This window comes from Sturnus vulgaris, chromosome 5, assembly GCF_052056855.1.
Source record: "Sturnus vulgaris isolate bStuVul1 chromosome 5, bStuVul1.hap1, whole genome shotgun sequence".
In the NCBI taxonomy this organism is placed as follows: Eukaryota; Metazoa; Chordata; class Aves; order Passeriformes; family Sturnidae; genus Sturnus; species Sturnus vulgaris.
The window spans coordinates 60,804,326-60,830,496 of NC_142247.1; the positions used below are offsets into that span (position 1 = coordinate 60,804,326).

Consider the following 26,171-nt stretch of genomic DNA (forward strand, 5'->3'; position numbering starts at 1 on the left):
ACACATAATGGTGTAAATGCATTTTTGCCAAGTCAGGCTATGTTAGCTCTGGAATGAAATGGGATACATTGCACCAGCAGAAGCCCTTTCCTACACTTGGGCTTTATTTGGCATAAAAATGCTATAGACCTTTCACTTCATCCCAGGATGGTGCACTAAGAAAAGTTTTTAATCTAGAGCTGGATTTAATATGTATTAAGAACAGAATATAGAATCAACGTTTTTTACACTTTAGTAAGCAAAGCTGGTGAAAAATACTTGGTGAGTCATGATGAATACTGTGAGTCTTTTTTTTCTATCCCCCTTTTTTGTCCTCAAAACAATTTGATGGGGCTGGTTTAACAGATGGGCAGAAAACCTATCACTGTGTGTTGGAAAACTGTTTCCAGATGAAGAACAGTTTTCTTAAGTCATTTGCACTTTTTTTTCTTTGTTCAACATTGACTGAACTAATCAAAACATTTTAAGCACATTAAGCAATAACATATTAAGTAAGTCTATAAAATAATTAAATTGGAACTAGAAGCTAAGAGTTCTTAGAAATATTTACATTAATATTTGACTTAGTATTAAAAAAATTACTTTGGAATCTTCTAGGAACCTTGTGCTGTACATAAAGAAAAAATTTGTTAGGGTTGATGTGCTGTTTCATACTGAAATATTTAGGATTATCTGGTAAATGCATTTCTTAATTGACGAAGACCTGGGTGTTCCTTTGTTGTGAGTGCTCAGCTAGGATGATGATGAAGCAGAGAGACTTAAGGTTTATGTCTCTCCTTCCAGGAGAGCTTTTGTAGAGTAATTCAAGTGTTGCAGCACCCTTTGTTTTCCTAGACTTTTTTTCTTGTACAGGAATTCCACAGCATTGCTGTACCTGAATTTAGGTGGAGGTTTTAATGGTTCTTCGTTGTCTGTTTTGGTTCTGGTCATGCTCTGAAGAACTTTTATGAGTCTGCCCTCTGCATGTTCTTTGGGAAGACACAGACTTTTAAAATTTATGTAAGGTTAATAGTCTGCATAATTTTGCAGAGTATGAGCAAGTACTTGGCAGAAAGTGCCAAAAAGCTGTGGCAGATTTATGTTGTGCTCTGTAGTCTCAAACTGGGTTCAAAGGACACTGTTGATAACAGGTGACAAGTAAAACACCATTAAATAGCTCTTCTGTGGTGGAGATGAGTCAGGTAGTTACCAATTTCTAAACACATTTGCAAAGCAAAATCCTTCTGACAAGAGATGTTTGGAAGTTTTTTTGATCTGCGATTTGGTGAAATTCTGGTAAAAGGTGTATGTAGATCTGGGGTTCTTTTTTTTCCTGTCCTTGCTGTGTGAAAGGGGATAGGAGAATTCTGTAATTTAATCCTCCGGTGTCCAGTAATTCTCAAGTCCCTTCAGTGTCTCCAGTATGTTTTCTCTTACATGAGAGAACTCTCTGATCTGCAGTTTTTTCCCCATTAAGATGCTCTCTGTCTTACCTCTGCCTGCAGGCTCTCTATGCAGTTCTCACCAGTGAATCGTTTGATTCCTCTCAAGCCCTCGCTGGAGGGGAGCCAGCAGCAATCACTTTCAGGAGGAGGCAGTGAGAAAAGTGTAGCTGAAAAACAGCTCCTTAACCTTACTCCATAAAGCATGTCACTTGAAAGTGGGGATACTATAGCATCCTTTGTTACTAAGCCCAGACTCCTCATACCATGCCCCTGTTTTTTCAAAAAATACCTTTGAAGATCTGTCTCAGCTGCTACATGTTCTCTGGAAAGGGAAAGTAAGTACTATGCCTCCATGGCTGTATTGCTAGCTTGTGGCAATGTAGAATTGAAAAATCTCATCCTACTTTTTTGTATTTCCACAGTTTTAGATGTTGTTATCACGATAAAGTTTGAAAACCTGAAGTTTATAGATCCTCTTTAGTTTTCAGGACTCTGAAAACCTGGGGAGTGCATTGCAAGAGTTCTGTAGAATTTCAGGGATAGATTCAGGGAAACACAGTAAAACATGCATACCAATGTTATTTGGAAACAGAGCTATGCCATGGTTTCTTGAGGACTGACTCAGTTTTTAGCTCTTAACTCTATTGTTGATGATGCTTCCCTTTGTTGTTTTCTAGAGAAGGAAAGGGGTTAGATCCCTCTCTCCCCCTCTCCATGTTCTGCTTCCTCTTTCCTGACTATGCACCATATTTTCCAGTTTTACTGGGGGCAAAGGGTGAGGGAGGCTGAGACTCACAGCAGCATGAGTGGGTACTTGGAGAGTGAAGGTAGAATGAAGAATATATGTGCAAACAGTACTTGGACTCCTCAAAAACATGAAGCATGGATAAGTATTCTGAAATGTTCTACTTTATCAAGAACCAAGGAGGTGTTTTCTTTTCCTGTTTTTTCTTTTCTCAGAAATGTACTTTTGGTGGTTTGGGTATTTTTTTAACTTTAAATAATTCCCTCTGTCAGCCCACACAGACATCCCTCCTCTTAGTTGCTGCAGGCCTTTGATACTCAATTTCAGTTTTTTCGCCTCATTCTATTTCTAAAACGAGAATTGTGTTCTACTTATTTTTACCCTTGCAACAGACTTCATACAGAATTTTTCCATCATTTCTTGTAGTGTGTGAACTTTTGAGTGATTATTTTTAAATACTTGCCCATCAACCCCTCTTCTATTTTCCTTTCTTCTTACAAGCCACTACTTGTATACGAGATGATGGAAAACTGATATTCTGTAAATGAGCCAATGAAATTATTTTCCTATTTCCTGTTATCAAGTACAAAATTGTATTATTGAAGCCTTATGCTCCTAAGGAGTGCTCTGTCTTACCTAGAATGACTTTGAAGACCTGTCTGATTTCTCCTTACTCCCGCAATTTGCCTTCATCCCTAATGCTACTCACTGAATTCAGATCAAACATAATTAACTTTGTGGTTGAAAATGAATCTTCAGGAGAGTTAGAAAATGAAACTTGGAATTGTTACTTTCTGGGAAGGTTTGACATTTTGAAGTCCAGTTTTCGTCCAGTTTGTGACAAATGGGCCTTACTTGCTTTTCCCTCTGAAATTATTTCATAACATAGTCTGACATAATCAAAATATATTTTTTCTTTAAATAGGAAGCAGTATCAGCTTCCAAGCAGTTACTGAAATGTCTTATAAAATGCATTTAATTTTGAATTCTCATTTATGATAGCATAAATACGTGGATTTTTAAAGTCAGTGCCTTGCAGAGACTGCACTTTTCATTTTTAGATCATTTGTGTAAATCAAATGGAAGTTCTGTTAAATCTGGAGCGCTTGTATTCTTGTAGTCTAGAGCTTTATTCCCTCTTCAGTGCTTGCTTTTGGAGGGTGAAGAAGCTGAGATCCATGGGAGCAGTTGCAGCAGCCTGCTGGTGGCTGTCCTGGTCATCACGGGAGTAGCCAGGGCTGCTGACCTGGTGAGTGACTCTGCTTCTCAAAGATCGTTGCTAACACGAGCCTCTGCCAGGATCCTCTACTTCAACCAATCCTAAAAAGCCATTTTATTTACAAGTATGATCTGTGTAATGTCTCCTGAAATGCAGTCAGCTAATCCTGCCTTTTTAATTACTTGCAATGACTTTAATTGGATCAGAAAACAGAACGTGCTATAAAGTAGTGATGTAATGGGGTTCACATGGTGGGAGGAGTCCTGCTGTAAGCAGCAATTTGCAGTGGCTGTCGCTGAGCTCTGTCCATTCTGCCATGCTGCAGGTCTTCGGTGATAAAAGTACCAAGACAGCCATGTTTATTTAAGATGCTCAGTAGCTGGAATTTGTCAGTATTTTAGGCTCTCAAGCCTTGAAAAATGCATTTTGTACTGAGAATGACTGACTAGTGTTGACCCCCAGTGTGCTGCCGTGTCTTGCTGATGCTTTTGGAGTAGTTAGACCTTACAGCCCTTCTGATGCTTTCTGTTTGCCACTTTCTCACCATTTCAGCAATCCAATAGGTACACAAGCATCCAAAACCAATCTGCTTCCTCTTCTAAAGGGCACTGTAGTCAAGCCAAACTTCGTACTGAGGCTGTTTACTGGTGCCTCTGGCTGCTTTAGTGAAAGTTGGTTTTGGGGATCCAATATTCTGGAGCAGCTCTTACTGCTCTTTATTTTCTGGCCATTTCCAGCCACAAAAACAAGGCACCTTACATGTGTCTCTGTGTGATGTACTTATGAATTTAGGACTTGTAACTTTTCCCTGTCTGCTGTTTCTGACTTTTATTTTAACCTTTTTTTTTTTTTTTTCTTAGAGGGTGTAACACACAGAAAGTAATTTGCAGCTGTACCCAAAGTACCCAAGACTTAAGTTTCTACAAATGTTCATCTTGCAATGCTTTCCTTGTGTATTTTTTCTAAGAAAAAGGTATCTTTTTTATGTACTTAGTTTGCAAATAAAATGGCAAAGAAGATCATAAAAACAATTAAGTGAATCCGAAATTTTACTTGATAGAATGGTCATGGACTTGTTGTTCTTCTCAATTGGTAGAACTTGTGACTTCTTTCGTTGCATGGTGTTTAGGGTCATTAAATACCCAGAGGGGTCAGGCTCAGACTCAGCACTGTGCTGGCTCTGCTGTGGTTAGAGAGTGTGGCTGCTATCCATCAGTAACTCTGTTGGGATTCTTGTGCCAGAGACATAGTTATGTGGTGTCAGGTAAATCCATTACTTGCTAACCCCAGGATTATCCAATGAAGGAATACATGGCAAACGCTCCTGCTGTAGGGTGAGGGTGGAGATGTCAGTCAGCTGTCAATGGTCTCCCACTATAAATGAGTTTAAAATGGCCATGGGGCAATTGTCATGGAGGTCCATGGAGTCATGAATGCTGCAGGAGGAGCAAAGGTACACAATGAACAGTCACCCTCTTCCATTACAAGCCCAAAAACTGAAACTGTCAGATGGCAAGTTCACAGCCCAAAGTTGCTGCCCCATTCAGTGCATGTTTCAGTTACCATGGGAAGCAATGATTGCTAAATGTTTCCATGAGTTCCATGACTTGTTTTATAGTTAATGGAAAAGAAACAGAAAGTGAGGATTATTGAACATAACAGTACTCACAATGCTTGTTGCTCATAGTATTTCTAAACCATAAACTGTTGCTCCATGGAGCTTTTGCTTTCCAAGTTGTCCATGCATTGGGCTCAGCACCCCGTGCTGGAAGGAGCTGGAGCTTGGCAGGAGCTTGGCTAACCTGGGGGCCAAATCCAGTCATGGAACCTAATAGCCAAGAGCACAGCTGATCTAGCAGCTTATCTCTTAGCATCGGTAGTAGAGATTATACACTGCTAGCTGAGATATCCCAGAGATAATATATTTGACAGTAATAACTCTTACATATTAGAATTGCATGTGTTGTCATGTTTCCAGTTAAGACTCTGCTGCTGCTTCTTGATTTTCAGTGTTTCGGTGATAGTTTTGAATATATCAATATCATTAATTGTAAAGACCCTTGATAATCTTCATTTAATTTTCTGCTGAAATTATTTTCAGGTTTTGGTTTGGTTTTTTTGGGGGGGTTTGTTTTTTTTTTTTTTCTTTTTTTTTCTTTTTTTTTTTTGTTTTTTTTTTTGTTTGTTTGTTTGTTTGCTTGGCAAAATGCACTTTCTGGATGTTGGAAAAATGTGAATCTTAATTGGGGTGCAGTGTAATAATTTCTTCAGGATTGGGTTCCTATTAGAAAGTTCAGTATATGATACTGAAAAATTGGGTTTTCCCTGTTTTTTTTTTTTCCCTCCTGAAGGAAAAGTTGTTTAATTTAAACAATATTATTATTTTTAGGGAAGATTCTGTTTCTTTCCTGATCTTGAAATAATTCATAACTATAGCAGTAAATGTCACAAATTATGCTTTGTAAGGCTTGAGAAAAATCTGTTATCAGACTAAATATTATTTAGAATTAGAACTGTAATAAAATTATGATAAAATCATGTGAGTGCACAATGCATCTGTATGTTTTCTCAATTTTATTTTTAAGTATTAAATTGCTAAACATATTTTGTTCTTCAAGCACCACATTTTTTGTCCATTCAAGTCTTTTGTCTTAATTATTAGATACAATTGGCTGACAGATGTAGGTAATAATAATTGGCTCATAGATAATGATGAAATTCTACAAAGAAAATACCCACATTATTTATTTAATAACAGTTACTTGCTAAATAAAATGTTTTCACCCATCTGTTAACAATTTGTGCCTTTAATGACTGAAAGACTTGCCTGAACTTATTGTTTGCTTCCTTGGATATGCAAACTTTAAAAAAAAGGGATTTATATTTTTAGCATTTAGCTCATTACTTTGAACTCAGCTACAATAGATCCTGATTTTTAATTTTATGTCTCTGTGACATTAATGATAGTAGAACTCAAATGTGTCATCGGTACTGTATTAGAGAAGACTTAGCTTTTCGTTTTTATCCATTTCGAAATAATAGAATAAAAACAATGGCTTCTCTTTATGCTGATATTTAGTCATTTTGAGAAGACAAGTACATTTTTGTGATATCTTAATCCATGGTAATTTTCAACTTTCACACATGCATGTGCTTCCTAATTTTAACACGATGTGATTTTGTAGAGAAGAATGGTCAGTGTACATGAAAGATCTCATTCGAGTCAGCTGCTCCAGCAGTCCTGTGCCCTTCTTTGTGTATATATATATATATATATATATTTGTAAATATAAAATAAAAAAAAAAATCCCAGAACCAACAGTTGCCAAAGAGCTTTTACAGGTAGCAGAAAAGGTATGTGCCACAGCTGTGTAGTGGCAGTCCTGGAGCGTGCTGTAGATGTTTGTTCCCTTTTGTACCGTGTTGGAGGAACAGCTGTGCAGGTAGGCTGCTCTAATTCCCTTCCACTGGTGTTTGCAGCTGGGCAATGATTTGAGTGCATGATGTGTCAGGCTTGGAGGCTGTGATCACTAATGGAGCAGCTTGTGTGGGGTAGGTTGGGAAGGATGTGATGTTTCCTTCAGCTTCCCAGTGTTCTTGTTAGTGCAGGTACAGCTAAACCTTACAGTAAGTGCTAAGGGTGAAAGTAATAGTTGATCAATTTGCATCTAGATAACTTTTTTATCTAATGCAATGAATGTTATAGGGGGGACAAGAAAGGTTTTTAAACTTTATTTTTTCAGTTTCACTATCCAAATTGTACAAAATAGAAGGTATTAAAGAATCGTCAGAGGCAAGTGCTGTCAGTCTGTGTTGTGGTTAAATACTATTCCAGCTGAAAGGTCAATAGACTGGCATCTGTGCAGGCTAACTTCAAATGCAAGTGCTTGGAATATGAACACTGTTAGGTTCAGTTTGGCTTTCAAACAACATTCTTTTTCTGCTTATTTTTTTAGTACCGTTGCTAGTTTTGTTGTTGCTAGAAGAGTTGGCAAGAATTCTGGCAGACTGGGCAGATTTCTGCCATAGGCTGATCTCTAAATTTCAAAAAGACTTTGCTGTAGGAGATAAGTTATATTTCAAGGTTTTAAAATCTTGCAGTTATGTTCAGGTTGTGTACAGAAACACTCTGTATAACAAACACAAGGTTCACTTTGTTCTTCTACAAAGTATCTGAGGTACATAAAACCTGTGTGATTTATAATCTGTGCAGCATCTGTTGACTCTAAAGATGATAAAAACAGGTAAATCTGCAGCCAGTTGCAGGAAGTTATTGATGATATGACAAGTGAGGGGTGGGAGGAATTAGATATGCATTTATTGAAGACAGAAATTATATATATTCTAGAGTACTGAGGGAGTTAACATAGCAGTTACTAAAGAAAATGCAGTTCTGCTTTTGCAGAAATGTTTTCCTGAAGGTGTAAGTATGAAAGGGTGAATGGTGGGTGTTGAAAAGAGGCAGGAGAGACCCATAAGGAGAGAGAAATATGAAAGAAATATTTGCAGCTTATATATATGTAGTAAAAAAAAAAAGTACTATTCCCTCTTATGCAGGGGCCAAGCAAGCATGATTTTTTTTTATTACTTTGATTATATAGCACTATAGCACTACTGATTCTAAAGTATCTCCTGGCATTTACAGGTGTATGTTAGAAACTACCTGTGTTCTCTCATGGGCAGTCTACATTTTTGGATGCACATATTTGTGCAAAAATCATGATATAAACTCAAAAAAGATAGGATATATATCACGAAAAAGAAATAATTAAATGCAAACTATCTAGCTCGGGATGGTAATTGTAGACTTGTAGACCTGTAAGTCTGTAGCTGTCCATGTATACCTTTATCCAGGTGTAAAGTATTCAAAAATTAGGTCAATAACCATTGGTGTCATTAATTGAAACTCACAAATGAACCAAAATCTCCCGTGCCCTCCTTTGAAGGCAGTGATTCAGCGAAGAGTCAGCCATCTTTGCCTTCTCTGCAACTGGTGGGATGTTTGAAAGAAGTTATTTTTGACTAATAATCTTGAGACACATCATCATTTTCCTTCATTTTCTTTTATCATTGCATGGTCTATTGCAACATGGGAGGGTACTGATGGAAACTGAATCATCACACGTTTACATAATGCTCTATAATGAGGAATTCTACTTAGCTATTGAATAATAACATATTAATGATATATAAAAGCTGCCAAAAAGAATGGTGTGTTCAGGCCAGCATGTAAATTTAGGTTATGTTTTGCATATCTCTGCTCGTAACTTATTTTGCTGGCTTTCATGGCTTTGGTTGCAATGCTAACTTAGGCAAACAAAAGGCAGCCAAAGTCACATACCTTTATTTAGGTGAGTCCTTATCTCAGTTTCCTAGTTCAGGAAAGAGATGGTTTACTTCATCCACTCCATTTGGAAGGGCATAATTCTTTTACATGAGGTTATGGTGCAGTTGCAATAGATTTTCAATGCAGTTATCTCTGATAAATATGAGAGTACATTCTTTTCATCCTGCTTCATTTTATATACTGATATGATGCTCCATTTCAATAACTACTTATTGTTCACCTGTTGAGACTTCAAGAAATATTTTCAAGACAGTAAAAATCCTGATTACTGTCTGCATGAAATTTATTAAAAACAAGGTTTATTCACCTCTTTGGTTTCCAGTTTTGGATGCTCTCCTGAAGTATGAGCAGAAATGAGCATTATCACTGACCTTAGTAATGAACAAGCAGAACCAAGGTGTGGGCTTAGATGAGGGTGGGGAGGAACTTGTCAAGGTGGAAAACATATGGTGGCACTAATTATTCTTACAGATCAATAAAACCAAACTGTATGAACTGATCTTTATTTGTATCCTTTCACTACGTTCCTTCATAATTTTCTGTCTGTTTTTTTTCATCATTCTGTTTTTCTCAACTCTTTCAAAGCTGAAGTTAATTTCTTCTGTAATGCCCCACTTGGGCTACATCTCTCTCCTGCTCCATATTATACCTTTCTGTCCCCCTTTCTATTTTCATCTCTTTCACACATGCTGTACATTTGCTTTGCATCTGTGATGCTATGAAGTCTGTTCAAAACCGAAATAGGACAACTAGATTTTTACTGGCAACATATTTTATTTTTACTTTGCTCCAAAAAAAGCCCAAGAGGAGTATTGACTTGTAGAGGTATTATTGCATTGTTGCCAGAATAAATTTAATTTTGAATGTCCACATACATCTGAAGAGCAGTTCCTTATCTGTGCAGTGTCTAAGTTAAACTTCAAGATTTTATTGTGGTGAACTGTTTTTTTTTTTCTGTTGATTTTTAATGAACAGTCTTAATTGTCAAAATAAGCATGGACTTTTTAAGTTACATAGGTACTGGGGTTTTTTTCCATGATTATAACTTTTGTTTTGTGTTACAGACCTAGATTATGTTTGTAATTTATGGCCACTGGTGTAAGAAATTTTCTTTCTAATATTTTCTGATTTCTAGGCCATAGATCAGATAGAATATTTGGGGTGAAGTTGATTTCAACTCCACCCAAGTAGTATTGATGAATGGCATGAATGTTACAGTTCTTTGTGAGTATTTTATCACAGAGAATTTAGGAAAAAAATGCAGTTTTATTTACTAAAAATGTTTTGGGAGCTCTTGAGGGAGTTTTCTCAAATCAGCCTGTTTTGAGGGAAATCTTAAGCTAACGGTGATTTTTAGAGTTCTAGATCCTAATGTTTTACAGTTTATTAATTTTAATTATATTAAAATAGAGTGTGTGGATTCCTGCAGGTTGATATCCTCCATGGCTAAGGTATAGGGAACAATAAGTACAGTATTCTACCCCCATGTCTAACTAGAATTTCTCATGCTGCAGGCTGTATCTCTTGCCTCTTGTGCATCTCTGAGAAAGGTCTGTCTGTCAGGTAGCAGAAGATGCAGTTAGATCTCTTCTTAATCATTTCTTTTCAAAGTTAACAGACTCAGTTCTCTCAGCCTCTCCTCACACTCACATGTTTCAGTCCCCTGTCATGGTGGTTCCCTATTGGATTCATTTGTCATTGTCTCTTGTTTTACAGGGAGGCACAAAGTACAGTGGCCTTACAAGTGCCAAATAATAAGAATAATGACTTCCCTCAACCTGCTGGGTACACCCAGTCTGGTACACAGCTGGCTGCCTCTGCCACGAGGATGTACTGCTTGTTTAAGTTACATTTTCTGTCCTCTGGGTCTGTTTCTGAGAGCTTCTTTGCAGCCAGCGAGCGCCCAACCTGCTTGTGTGGACAGGGCTGTGCCATCCCAGGTGAACAGGACTTAATTCACCTTTGTTGTACTTCATAATAGTTTTTCCTGTCCTTATCTCAAGGTTGCTAAGGTTCTTCAGAATGGCAGCCCTGCTCTCCAGGGCGCTGAGCACTTCCTCAAATTGCTGTCGCCCGTAAGCTTACAGAGGGTTAATTCTGTCCTGTCACCCGGGTTACTAAGAGTGGCATTAAGCAGCCACCAGCTGGATGTGGGGCTGCTGCCTGCTCCCCTTGGAGCCTGGCAATGCAGGCACAGCAGAAAGCAGCAGGTTTAGTGGGTCGTGGTGAAGTAAGGTTGTGAGTCTGTGCTCCAGGCTGAGGGGGAGGGATGGGGGAGATCTAATGGTGCGTGGGAAGGGGAACCTTAAAGGAGTTCAACAGCTCTTGCTTTAGTCCTCAGTGAGTGTGGGAGTCGTGTGGTATAACTTGTGATTAGACCTAAGTAGTGTTTGTCTTGGTGTGTTAAGCTATTTTCTGAATCATGGCATTTTCACAGGAATGTCTCCAAAATTTGGTGCTCATTGTTAAGTCAGTGATGATGATAAAAATAGATACCAAACTCATTTCCATCAGTTCCAGATCCTGCGTGGCATCTGATTTCTAGCCCAGAGAGCAGTAGGAATTAACTCTTCCATCAAGACAACTTAAATGCAGCTTTAATTTAATTTAAAAATAGCTAGTCAGTCTTCCTCACTGCTCCCCCAGAATTGTTCTCAATTCAGATTGTGGTTTTTTGTATTTTTGCATGCAGTCTAGAGAGAAGCAGCAGGCTTCCTCTGTAGATAGGATTGGACATAGATTATTATTAAAGCATTACTAAATATTTTAACATAAACCATATTCTATTAAAAAAACCCCAGGAACAATCTTTTGGAGGAAACAAAACTGATCCCAAGTGCAGGATGACAACCCATTCTTTCTTATTCCAAACGTTCCTTTACACTTAAAACTTTCCCCTTTGTTTTAACATGCTAGAAAATGTTCAATTTTTTCATACCTACATGGTCTCTGAATTCGAGTATTGAGTTTTCAGTTTTCTTCTGAAGTAAAGCTTTGATCAGGTAAGATGATGCTCCATCATTGGAAGTGTTGAAGTTTGGGCTGAACAGGGCTTTGAGGAACATGATGTCATGGAAGGTACATTTTCTTTAAAGGCCCCTTCTGAGCAAGCCATTCTATAATAATATAACATACATGACAGGTCTGTTTTACAGTACGAGGTTAATTGCTTGTGTTTAAATGAGCAGTTCAAATTTTGCTTTCTTTGACTTGTATGCTTTCTACCAGTTTGGTTTTGGTACTGCTGACCTTATTTCTATAAAATGAAACCAGTTTTGGGTTGAAATGAAGAGCTGAGAAGTGCTTTGCTCTGTTTTTATTTTTTCATGTTCCCCATCACTAGGAATCAGAAACTATCAGAAACTATACCTGGTTGTCTACTATTCCCTTTTCTGACTTAAACAGAAAGAGTGTGTTAATGTGCTGTCCGTGAAAACGAAACAGATGCTGAGCCAAGGGACCCCACTCAGTTTCTGTCTCCAGCAGGACAGTTTTCACTCACTTAACGTTGCTCAAACAGCTAAAAACTGAAATCTTATGTATTATGCATACATGTAGTTAATTTTTAAGATGGTAGAAATTGCTTAAATGAGGATCAGATTTCATAGGAACTTAGTGGCACTCTAGTGACACAAACAGATTTTATTCTCTGTTGTTTCACTGAAGAAACTTTTGCAGGAATTTTGCCATATAGGAAATGGAAAGAAAGATACCAAGATTTTTTAACTAACTGGCATTTTAGGAAAATAATTTTTTTCTTCCTCTTTAATAAGGAATTACTAATACCTGCAGAAAAAAATCAAAATTAAAAATTTAATATTCGAAGTCAATAATTTAAAAAAGTATATTCAAAATATATCACACTATGTTTGGCACTTAGTATAGAGCAATCAGATTTTTATTTTGAACAGTTTACAAGGCATTGTAATCTATGCAATTTTGATAGAAATTAACATCATTTTCTGAAGAGCTCAAGTTTCATAAGATAGCTGTAAGATATTGTTTAATAATACTGGTAGTGGAATCCCTTTCACTTGATTTAAAGGCTTAATATGAAGCTTGCTTCAACAGGTACTTTGGTGCCTGGTGAAGAATGTGGGGCAGTCATTTCTGCTTAAGTGGTGAATTAGTCTGGTTAAAACAGAACATAAGGAAAGGTTCTTTTTGGAGGCATCAGCTTCCAGTTTGAACACTTAGTAATTTGCCTGCTCTTGCTATTCCCCACTTGCTCTATATGCATCAATTGCATGGCAAATGTGTCTCCAAGCAGCAGACGACTGTTCTTTAAGGTAGGGTGTTTGCTTATTCCACCTGGAGACTAGAGATACACTGTAGAACCTTGGGTTGCTTTCACCAAAGGGTGAGCATTGGTCTTCTGCTGAGGTATTGGGATCTCAGTCTCTCTTCTCAGGGCTTTGGTTTTAAATTAGCTGCATTGAGAAAAACATACCAATTGACATATTCAAGCCCAGCAGCATCCTGGGTTGCTGGTTCAGATACAGGTGAGGCAAACAGGATGTCCTTTCTGTTCAGTAGCTACTGCTGTGACTAACATGTCCATTAAGACCATGGAAGATAACAAAAACAAATATTACCAATAGCAGTTTAGGTTCAGTTTCATGAACATCTTCTACCAATGTACACATGAGTCTTCTATGATAGTTCTTGATGAATCTCTCATCATCTTGATAAAGCCCCTCATATTCTTCATACTTAAATCCCATCATTTGGACCTGTTGACTTTTTGGAATTTAAATTATTAGTTTATTCAAAAATTGTAATTTTTCTTCACTGTGAAAAAATTGAAGTATCTTCTTAGGGGACAGATATCACCAACATTATCTGCAACTAAGACTGCAGAATCAAGTAAAACAAATGACCGATGTAAGAGAAATAAGCCTCAAACCTTCCTCAAACAGGAAAACAAAGATCTGTGATTTTATCATTCTATTATTTTATTTAAAATTTCAGGAATAGGTTCTTTTCCATTTATATCCTCTCCCCCCTTCTCAGTCTCCCAAGGAACACCTCTTAATTTGTCAGTGGATTCTTGCATTTGAGGGAAGTTGTGTGTCTGCAGATCTTAGGTGTTTGCTCCTGGGAAATCCACTTCAGATGTTCTAATTTCTTTTTTTCCCCTTTTTATTAGTGTCACTGAGGTTGGTGCTCAGAGCACAGAAGGGTTTCTCTTTTGACTCAAGTAGCCTCTTGAGTCATGCAGCTTAATCACATTGGTTTATTACTGTCTTCTGTTTTCCTCTTTGTTAGTGCACCTGATTGTTCTCAGTAGTCTCCTGTTGATTCTCTAATTTCTAGCAAAAGCTCAGAATCAATTCATTCTATATAAAGAACACAATACAGTTTTTGTGGACCTCATAAGGGTGCTAGCCTCATAGTTATCTCTGTTCCAAAATATATTTTAATGCTTACAGAAAGTTTTGATTTCTAATCTTGATTCTGTATTATCACAAAAAAAGTATTTGAGGTTTAAAAATGAGGTCACATAATAGAAAGAATCTTGTTGGTGAGTCCCTTAGATTAAGGAAAGCTAACTGTGTTGTTCAAAGTATAATTTTTCTGCCTAATGTACTATCTGCATATTGGATTTATTTGTCTATGAAACTTCTCTTACATAACTATCTGGGAAATATTGCTTTAAAAATGAATTCTCAAGCAGCATCTCAAACAGTAGATTAGAAAAGTTGTTCAGGCTTAGTAAATCAAAAAATTTAGAATTGTAATGACAAAAATGTGTTTTATTAAAAAATACAAAGTTCCAACCCTTTGGTAGGCTGAAGTAGATTATATATGTCACTTATTCCTAGGTCTTAGTGTATTCTGCCTTGACATACATATTTTTGTTCAAGAAAATGATTCAGCCAGTAGTCTGTATTTAAAGTTCTTAGAAAGTAATTTCCAGCTGTGCTTTCCAAGCTAAATAGGGTGTGATAGAAGGGAAGCAATACCAACACCCTATTAGAGAGTTAAGGTTTTGCCTTTATGTTCACGAACCTATACAAAGAAGTAGAATTATCAGAGGGATGAGAGATACAGGAATGTTTATCTGACTATAGCTCCCTCCTCTAATTTGCCCTCTGGCTGTGCTGAGAAGTGGCTGGAGCAGCCTGTGGTGCTGCTGAGAGGGCGATGCCTTCGTGGCTGCTCCAGCCCTGGCACGTGGTGGTACAAGATACTTAGGTTCTAATTTGTTAAAAGTACAAATCTTCCCAAAGATAACAATGTTATATATGTGTTTTTAAAATCTCTTAAGGGAGAAGTGTCTGTTATATATACTCACTGAATCTTTTAGAGTTAATTCACTAATAATTTTACTCCAGAGCTTTAAGAATGGAAAGCTGGCATGCTGTAAACTGGACACCAGTCCCCAGAGTCTGTGCTAGATGAGGGGTGAGCCATTGCTTTTGGTTAATTCCTGACAAGAAGACACAAGTACCTTACAGCCCATGTCCCACTCACCTCTGATCATGACCACAGTGTTATTGACTGACTGTGCATGGCAAGAAATAGAAAAAATGATCACACAGAGTAAGTGCTGGAAGCAAAATCCTCCATTTGCTACTCCTTGAGTTAATAACTGATAGCATTTTTGTTGTGTTTCACTTGACAGGGTTTCTTTACTAACTAAACTTGACTGGCTGTAATGTGTGAGTTCCTCTGCAGTATTTTAAATAAATCAGATCTTAAATGCATAGGTATTTTGGGTATGATCTGGCTGCTCTTATGTCAGCTGTCCTTCTGCTTGGTTTCATCATGCTGTCCAGAGCAGCAACATCACTCTTGAGAGTACACAGTGTAGAGGTTTCTAATGTTATGTTGTCTGTGTAGGTGACAAAAACTAGCAAGAGGCACATACCCTGCCTGTGTTACAGCTTCTGCTCTCACATAAGAATGGCAGGAAAGCGCTTGCAGGTGTTTCTGACATAGACCTGCTGTCCTTATGAAAACTGCTTTTCTTTTGAAAACTGTGTGATTGCTAGAGCTTCCTTACTGTTAGAATAGCAACTAGGAGCATCTATAGTAGTGCAGCTAGCCACTGAACCTTTAGAAAAGCCCACTGTTCTGAAGTCCTGCTGAAATGCATTGTCTCAAGACATTTTGTTAGGATTGCAGAAAATGTGGAGCAAAGCTGCAGATTTTAACAGATTGGCAGGAGGTGGCTGCCAGTCGGAGACACAGATGGAGGTGTTTGGAGAAGCCAAAGCAGCATGGTCTTTCTGTTCTTTTCTTAAAACCATCAGAAGGATTAGATTTTTAGCATTTGAAGTGACTTAATTTAGATTTTGAGATAAAACACAGCAGGAAGAAACGGTATCCTTTTTAGTCATCTTCTTCAGATTTTCTGTGGATTTAGGAGATCATAACCATATTTTAATTTTGTTTTGTTTAGGCAGCCTGGGCTTCCAGATTATGACTTTATGCCATAACTGAACTACACAGCAGTTTTGGTATTTGTGGTATGTGTAAATATTTGGTAATATTTGCACCTTTTTTAATCTCATGTTTCCAAGAAACTTCTTCAGAGTTTACTGTGGCAGTAGAGTGTATCTGTGATAGTGCTTTCCTCCTTTTTTTGTGTGCAGCTAAAAGAAAGGGGTCAGAAAATTAGTCTTCACATTCAAGACACTTGCTCATTGAAACTTGTGGCAGTCCAATATTAGTATTAGTGGATTTGTATGCTAGACCACCTGTAGAGATGCAGCTTAGTTGTAGCAAAAAGTTTTAGGGAAAATAAGGGGTGAGTGTGGCTGCTGTGGTGCGTGGCAAAAGCAGCTCTATGTAGACACACCAGCACACAGGGCAGCATGAATTGCCTGTGCTGTCCTGCTCAGCTGACCTTTGATCCTTCTGATCCATTTCTAAACAAATGCATGTGGGGAAAAGCATTTGCAGGTCTATTCTTAGTAGACTAAAATCTATTAGTCATACTGTACTGTTAAGAGAGATGATTTCTTTATGCCTTTACTAAGCTTTATGCAGTATTTCAGTAAGCTTTTTGTTTCGATTTCATATATAGTATTTTTCATGTGCAGATACAGGGGTGTTCTCTACATAGCTGTGAAATGATTCACTTGGAATTTTGTGTTCAGTTGTGAACATGTGATTGCTAAAATTGATCTGAGAATTAGATTAGTTTATTGTGAATAAACAAAAATAAATGGCTACGAAAGTGAAAGGTTATTTGGCAAAGATTTAAAAGTTCAGTTAGCTTAGTTAAAATGTTTAAGTCTGTGCCTTAATAAACTTACTGTGAGGACAAAAAGGAAGATAACTTTATTAGGAAGTCATACAGGACTGATTATAAATAGAAATAGTGGAACATCATCTTATGAAAGAAAAATCTGATACTGTGTGAATGCCTTGGCCATTATTTTGTTAATTTTATTTGATCTTTCCAAAAAAGCAGTGGAAAACCTGTTTCATTAAGCAAAATGTTGAAAACCCTGTAAATGAGAGCAGTCCTTCATTATCTTGGTGATAAGCAGTAGTGTAAAGGTCTAGGCTACCTGGTTATGGAGAATTGCATTAATTTAAATCCAGAAAGAAAAAAAAAAAAAAAAGAAGAAAAAAAGTCATTAAGAAAAGTTGAATTTGAGTAGATTTTATTGTTACAGTTGCCAGTCCAGCCCGGTAATCTCTAGCTATCCGGCTGATGGTGATTTCCATGATGATAATATTTTTTTATGATAATTCTGTGATTAAAAAGGAAAAAAATATTTTCCTTTTTCCTGTTTCCTTTTTCCTTTTTCTTCATACCTTTCTTTTTTGTTTGATCGCAAATGTTTAGTCGTGCAATTTAAATATAAGAAATATAATTTGAGCCTTTTAATGCATCTTTAATTTTAGATCTTTCAGCAAATTATGCTTATTTGAACATCTGGTTAGAAAAGTTTAATCATCTAGTTAATTCTTTGGGACAAAGATAGGACTTCTTGCCCCTTTTTGGCCTGTGATTTTGATTCTGCAGTTCTTAGAACTCATGTTTTGTGCCTCTTCAGCAGTCTCTGAGTCTAGAGAAGTGTGTTGAAGTAAATTCAGTGTATTCAGTATCCAGGTTTTCTTAAGTAATAATCCTCTGATTTTCACTTTTTCTGGTGTAAGACATTACTTTGATGTACTGTATTGTCAAGTGTTTATACAAAAACGTCCCTTGGAACTGACAGTAACTTTTAAATGTTTTAATATGCTTAAAATATTCCATTATCCTATGTCATGCTTATCCATGTTTTGTTGCTTTTATAGATTATCTTTCTCAAGGGATAGATCTGTCTGGAATAGAAGTAATTGAAAATGATCTGCTTTTTATTGCAAGAGCTCGTCTTGAAGTGGAGAACCAGGCTAAAAGGTTGCTTGAGCAAGGTGTGGAGACTCAGGTAAAATACACTTTGTTCTTTACTTCCTTTCAAAAGTAACGTGTTAAAGAATTTGAGCTTGATTTCTTTGCTTTGTGTAGCACTGTCCAGTGTAAATTAAACAAGAAGAAAGTCTCGTGAGAAATTCTCACACATGGCTATATTCAAATAAATTGACAAAACTGGTTTTATACAGTATTAACAAGAATAAAATTTTGCAGAATCTGACCCCGCAATTTGGAAGAAAGTAGGTGAACTGTAAGCACTCATAAAAGCTTGATGCATTCAGCACCATATACAGCACTGCCAATGTTGCCAAGCTTTATAGAGAAATATGAAAAATGCAGTTTCTTAAAACTGTAAGAAGATTTCTGCATTTTAACTGTGTAGAAATATATTGAAAAGATTTGAAGGATTTGCATTAAAACTTTAAAGTGCAGTTTAAACTTTGAGGTAAATATTCATTGTAGGGAAATAAAATAATAAATATATGCATATAAAATGTATATTATGTATCATTACATTCATTCATATTAGATGTAATTATGGATGTCTTAATAACCTGGCTACATCTATTAAGTGTTTGCAGTATCTTTAGTGCTATTTTCTTGCCTTTGTAAAATTTAATGTTCTTTTGTCTATACTTTTTAATATTCTTCAAAACCCAAAGTATTTTAAATCCTCATTGCCAGAGTAAGAGGAGAATTCTGGTACAAGTTTCTATCAAATTTGGATCTTAGAGAACAAAGAGGCTTATTCAAGACGTTTTGATACTGTTTCTTACTAAGTGTTAAACTTCTCTCTAAGTCAATATAGCCTCTGTTGATGCTCTTGAAGATGGACATGAAAATAGAACATATACAGAATAAAAAACCTATGGAATAAATTGGCTTGATTAAACAATTGAGGATGAAAATTATCGGTAGTCTCAAACTTTTACTTAGGTCTGTCATTTCAACTAATTTTCTGCAGTAAGAAGTCATGGTTGTGGTAAATACCTTTGACTATTTGCTGATAACAAAGTGGTAGGAAAAAACCACCCCATTTTTCACTTGATTACTATTCTAGTGTTGAAAGTTCTGGCTATTTGAGCATGTTGCCAAGCTGTGATTGCACTTTTTGCAAGCTATGAAGCATATACGTTATTAAATAAAGATTGACGGAAGATAGGGCCTAAGAAACAGCAAGTGGACATTTATTTTAAATGTAGCAAAAGTCTTCATCAGTGTGAACTCCTTCTAGTTTTTCATGTCAGATTTGACCTTCTCTGATAATTTTCTCTTCATATTAAGTGCTAAAATGGAACTGACAAAGAAACCCTGGGGAAATCAATCCCACTCCACCTGAAAAATAGACAGATTTATTAGGTGTTCCAGGCTGTCTCCAGGTAATCAAGAGATTATTAAAGTATATGCCTGTTGTGCTTTAGCCAGGGGGCTGTTTCCAACAAATGGAAGAGTGTTTGAAAGAAAATTATTAGTGCTTAGTCATATCAGAAATGGGGATGTTTTCATGAGGAGGTGTTGGGTTATGCATCACAGGTTTGTTGTTTGATATAATTTGTGAATTTAACATTGAGAATAGTAGTTTGCTTTGGAAAATACGCATGCAGGCATTGCCTAAGAAATCTAGAATTTGAAATTTGACTGGTGAATAGCATGTCTTTGATTCCTGTTATTGTGTTTTGTTGACAAGCTGATTTACATCTATACCTTCCAACCCCTGAGATTTCCTTAAAGAGGACATGGGACCTTCATCTTTTCTCCTGCATTAGGTACTACGGAATTCCTCAGATGAGCTATCTTCCTGCCAGTATGTATTCTGGTAGCTGTCTGTACCTTTGAGAATAGTGCATCTGTATTTATCCAGGTGGTTCTTCAGTTATTTGATATTCATATTTGCAAATGCAGTTTTATTTTCACACTTGTTTTCATCTGCTGTGTAAATAATACATGAGATCAGTTGCCTGCGTTAGCCTGAGCTGTATTTCTGTGTTTCATGTAGCACTTTTCAGCAACGCCTTAAGAGAAAAATTACCCTTATGTCTCAGTTTTAGAGTATTTCAGTGTCCACCTAGAAGAGAAGCAGAAAGTGGAAGAACATTTTAGTAAGTAAGACTGGAAGGATTTATTTTTAGACCAAAGTCATTAGAATTTGGTGACTGTCCTCTCCAGAATTCAGCTTTTTTTTCAGAGATGCTGCTAGAAGTTACTCTGACAAAAAGAACAGAGCTCAAAAGTCTAAACTGTTCCTTTAATAATTTTTATATATCCTCTTTGTTTTGGATAGAGACTATTTTTGTTATTTTTATTGTTTATTTAATGATGTCTAAGTCACATGCTAATGAGCTGTGCATAGATTCCCCCAGATAATGTCCAGCAGTAGCACATGAAAGCAGATACTTATACCTAAGAAATACATTGTCTTTTTCTCTTCAGTGTAATTCATGTTTTTATGGCATGTCCACCACTGTGGTGTTCGTGTATTTCTCAGATAAAATGAAATCTCTTCCCCCTTTGGAAATATGACATTAGCCATTGACTGCTTTAGAAGTGAAGCCTTCCACTCCTGTTCCTAGTGGAATCTTAAGGCTGCCATCTGGGAGATGTCTGTCTGTCAGCATGTCCAGACTTAACAGGCTCTTATACAGCTGCAAACCACACTTGCCTTCCTAATCCTTTTAGAAAGAGTAAGTTCTCTTTGCTGTTGTTGACAAAAGTAATATATATAATAGCAAACCTGACCACATAGGTACCAGTGGCTACAGGCAGGCTTTAATTGTTCTGTGTGCTTTGTTAGGCGCTCCTAGTGTACATAGCAGATAGATAGTTTTTCATGACCCACAGAACAATTTAAAGGAAATGGATTCTAATCCCATCTTTATTTCTAGTCCTAAATGCCTTGCTAGCTCTCCTTCATACTGTAAGCAAGCTAATGGCAGATAGCATAGGAAGCAGGAAAGACTGCTTTGGCAGAGGTGCATCAAGAACTTGATTCTAACAGAAGGGCCAGCAATGTTTTCTGCTTTAAAATTTTAAAAGAGACATTTATGCATCTTGCAACCACCTGAAACATCGCCATCATTTCTTTTGCTCCCATGGTGAACCCTAGGCTGAAGAATCTAGATTAGCTCTTGGTACCACTTCACCCCTGTTTTCAACAGCAATGTTATGTAAAGCAGATCTGAATAATAAGAAATTACTGGGGAAAAGAGAAATTTGTTAAGGTTATCATAGCTCAATTCTAGATAGAACAGTTTTTCCAGACACAGTTTTGTGTCTGCTATACTTAAAAATGAGAACTTTCTCTGCAACTTAGCTCATGCTTCAAACCCTTCCTGCTGTGTATCCCCATGCTTGGTGTGGGACTTGCAGCCAGGGATAACCAAACTTAGCTCCCCCTGGTTATGGCAGCATTGGTAGCTTTAGGAGCCAGGCTGTGTGTGTGCAGGAAAGAGCTGCCTTTCCATCTTCTCCATCCCTCAAAAGGTAACCTTAGTTCTGAGCTAGTTCAGTGCTTTAAACAGTAGCTATGGGTGTAAGAAGGATGGATTTTTGCATGTGTAAAATGTTAGGAACCTCTGTTCTTGCTTGTGACTTTACTGATATAAATTGTATTAATTAGGATATAGGTTGTGAGGTATCAATGGTATCATTAAAGCTTGATTAAAATATAAATATCTACTTAGGTCTAGTGCATGTAGAAATGACAGCAGAATTCAGATTTTGGGTTTGCACTTTAAACAGTTTATCTTTCTGTATGTTACAGAAACATTCTGTATCTCTGACCATAGAATAAAAATTTTCCTTCCTTGTCTCCTGGAGGAATCTGTAGATGTCTGACTAGTTGTGGGGGCATTTTTTTTGTTTGTTTGTTTGCTTCGGTTTTTTGTGGGGTCTTTTTTTTTTTTTGTTTTTTAGGTTTTAGAGAAATTATGTGATGTTTTATTGTCCAGTTTTTATTGTCCAGTGGACAAATCTATTTACCTGCCTAGCATGGATCTGGAGAGAGTCAAATTCACTGATAAGTCATTGAAATTGTTCTGGTGATCATGTAAGGAAATGTCCTAATAATGTTAGAGAAAAAAAAACATAGGTGTAAGCCTAGTAAGTATCTTTTTTTAAATTGGGTGTGCTGGTTTTTTTTAAAATACGTAGATTTTTTTTTTCCAAAATGAAGAGCTTTGGTAAATCTAACCTTGTGGAATAAAGAAGAGGGAGAGATAACATAGAGATATAAATCCTAAACTCTACTTCTGACACTTATTCAAATGCTGATTTTGTATAGACAGGTAAACAGTATAATCTGAACAAAAATTTCTTAGTTATTCACAGTGTGACATCTTTGTACTGTTGTTATTTTGGGCATATTTGGGGGCATTTTGAGTTTTTCATTTAGTAATTCATTGAGAAGAATTTGTTTTGTGAATTATTTTGTTTCACATTCTTTTTCATACTGAACCTTTCCTCTCAGTTGTTGTTTCTGGATCAAGTGCAGCTTTTTTTTTCATTAAAAATTACTAACTAGATGTATATGCATAAGTGTTTTTGACTACTGCTATTTAGTGCCTGAGAAAAGTGATGGGAGGATGAAGTGTCTGCATAATTAACCAGTTTTCTGGAGGTGATTATCCAGGAGTTCCTCAATTTATCTCACTTCAGGGTTCCCTAAGCTAGGTGCTTGTGTAGTACATCTTGCAGTGTTATGGCAAAATTGGTGAAATTAATCTGAGATCTCTTACAGACCAGCATTTAATCTCTTGTCAAGGATCTCTAATAAGTCTTGTTTCTTATCCCCTAAGGGATTAGAGGAGAAAGTATGTACATAATTGACCAGTTTTCCAGACACAATCATCAAGAAATTGCATAATTTATTTCATTTCAGGGCCCTCTGAGCTGAGTGCTCATCTACCACAGCTTGCAGGGTTATGGCAAGATTGGTGAAATTGTCCTTTAATTAATCATAGGTCAGTGTTCAATCTAATATCAAGGATCTTAAGCAATACATGTACTTGCTATCCTGTGGCAGCATTTTCCAGTCGTGCAAATGCACTTAAAGGTGTTTGAGATATTCAGGTGTTGAGAACGGTTGGCATTGGGCTCCCTTTATCACTTTTTTGATGAAACATGGAAAAATATAATAATGTTGCATTTTCTAATTGCTTCTAATTATTGCTGCCAAAAGTGTGGATGGCTCTTGGGGCATGACTGTCTAGACAGGATCCTGTGATCTTGAGTTTCGCAGTTTCTTTCAATTTTGCCTACTTTAGCAACAGTATGTGTTGCATTGAAACATCCTTTTTTCTAGATCAGTTCATGATATTTAAACACTTCGATTTAAATCAAAATATACCTGCTGGTTTTTGCTGGTTTAGTGTCGTCTTCAGATGAATGCTTCATTGTGAAATGGACTGGCAAGTGCATGAATGTGCCTTTCTGAAGTTGTCAGCTCAGTGGAGATAAGCTTGACTGTAGAACAAAATCTGATGTTGTAGCAGGGTCATTTCGTTGCCCTGTGATTGTGTAGGGGCCTCTGCAATGTTCAGTTTTAGTTTATTTAGCTTAGAATCTGTTACATTACCCACACTGATGTACTGTGCTAGTCAAAAGCACAATTTTAGTTTCCAGATGTTTTTTGCCCACCCTTAGCTGCTTTTTCATACTAGCTATCATATTTTGTCATACCTTTTAAATAATACAAGCCCTTATGCACTTCAGCATGTCAGTGGGATTGATTGCTGTTATGTAGATGTACATAACTGCATAGGTGTGCATAATTACAAAATTATCATTAGAATAGCAAATAAAGTAGAAAAAAAGAGAAAATAACCCCTCCAATCTGGCTCATAGCCATTTGTCTTTTTATCCATGTACTGTTGGTTACCCTCATAAAAAGCCTGGAATCACTAGAGTTGAAATGCTACTAGAGTATGCTTTTTTTTAAAGTAAAAAAAGTAATCATTGCTTCTTTTTTATTTCTAATTTTTATTCTATTATTTATTTCTATCTTGAAAGCTAGGAATCTAACCTCGATACCGTCAAAAATTTAACCAATATAGAACACTTTAGGCAGTAGTTATTATATTTCCTTATTATACCACTCTCTTGATTCCCTGCAGGAGATCCTAATGGAAACTAGACTGAAACAGTTATTTTGTAATAAAGTGGTTGATTACAGTATGATGTAGAAATAGAAGGCATTTCTGATTATTCAGTTTGAAGTCAATTATTTGAATCTAGAGTAAGAAGACTGAAGTATACTATATGTGAAGAGGAAAATTTGAACCTGCTTGCTACTTTTGGCATAAGATGAGGGTGGTAGCTATAGTTGACTTTAAATCATCTAGTTTTGTTTAGTGAAAATGGAGTATGGAATCCAAAGCTTTTTATTTAAATTCATGTTAACCACTCATTTTACTGCATCTTCTAATTCTAGTGTAGACAGAGAAAACTTATTCCAACATGTTATAGCTGTCATACTGGCTTTTGTTGTGAAAGATCACAATGTCATATGAGTCTGTTTAATTAAAATCCTACTAACTTATACTGTTTCTATCCTTTCTTTTAGAGTAGCTCTGTATACATATGGAGAATTTTCACTTAATGTGTTTAAATGTCTTCACAAGTTTTACTGTATCCTAACCTTTAAGTTTCTTTGTCATAGAAATAGACTTATGTTGCATTATTCAATTTTATTTTTCATCTTTGGTCTTATGGTTATGGTTTTCATGATCTTGTTAACTTGCTAAATCAGATTCCTTCATCTGGCCATCTGGTGCATGGCACTACTGAAGGAGTTTTCTCTAAACCTAAATTATTTTTTCCTTGAAGTATTCTATTAAGATGTGATGCAGCAATGTATGGCTCATCTAGCAACCAAAAAATATCTTCCAAATATATATTAGTTATATCCTACATCTGAATGATAAACTTCATGGGGATTAACCGAACCTAATAAAATTTTCCCGTTACTATTCTGGTCTAAAAGGGGTTTGTTTTATCTTAAAGTATGATCTAATGGAACTGAAGTGTTAACCACACCTCAGTAATTCAAAATCACCAAGCTAAACACTAAGCATGAATTTATACCTCTGAACTATGGATTAAAATAAACCACAGATTTCTCGGCAACATAATCGGCTGATACTGATATAACCTAGAATATCCTTTCAGTTTCCATAGGAACAGATGATAGAATGTTTTGAATCTTGGAACAGCTAAAATGAATGTCTGACTTCAATGTAGTTCACTTCTACTTTTCAGCTTGCAACCTCTGCATGTAAGGGCTAAAAAAGTGCATTTAAAAAAGATGGTGGAATATTGGCATAACACATATTAAAGTGGTTTTAGGAGCAGTAGTAACAACAATAACAAAAAATAGTATTGCAAGTAAAAATAAAGTGTTTCTATGCATAATTCTTTAGGTGTTAGCTCTGTATTTTATTATTTAGGTGCAAAAGTTATTTTCAGTTCCATAGGGAAAGAGAACCATTAATTATTCCTTTGTGTTAATGGCTCGTTTATTAAATATTTTACAACAAAAAAAAATCTATTTTGTTGGTCATCTCTAAATTTCATATCCAGTCATTGTTTAATCTCACTGTATTACATTGTTTTAGTTGTATTTTCTGATTGAAATCATTTGTAGAACACAAGAAAACTTCATGTAGCCAGAAAGAAAAGATCAGCAAAGTTTAAATGGAATATGTAGTGAGTTGTTTAGGTGACTATAGCAAAAAATGATTACTGAAGAACAGGCAAGGAAACGTGCCAGCTGGAGTACCTGTTTTATTGGATGTTTGACATCGCTTTAACAGGTCATGTGGCTAAATCAGAGGATATATGCTTTGAGTATAAAAACATCAGCAATATTTATTTATTTATCTCTTTGTGATAAATAGATATGTAACTCCAGTATTGATGTAGAGGGAAAATATGGAGATCTTATTAACAAACCATTAGGAATCTGAATGCCCATAACCTGAAGCATTGTGCATGCAGATAGAAATGATAGTGTATGAATGATTGTTCAGTACTTGGGCTCTTTTCATTTTTTGTACTTCATT

The 26,171-nt window shown here is 36.3% G+C and overlaps 1 protein-coding gene across 1 annotated transcript in view; it reads left to right on the top strand.

Annotated features, from left to right (window-relative positions):
• COG5 (component of oligomeric golgi complex 5) overlaps positions 1 to 26,171 on the top strand; it is a 176,958-nt gene that overhangs the window by 57,469 nt on the left and 93,318 nt on the right. The window contains exon 7 of the mRNA XM_014868993.2: positions 17,997 to 18,127. Coding sequence (XP_014724479.2) covers positions 17,997 to 18,127 — 131 coding nt within the window. The remainder of the gene's footprint in view (positions 1 to 17,996; positions 18,128 to 26,171) is intronic.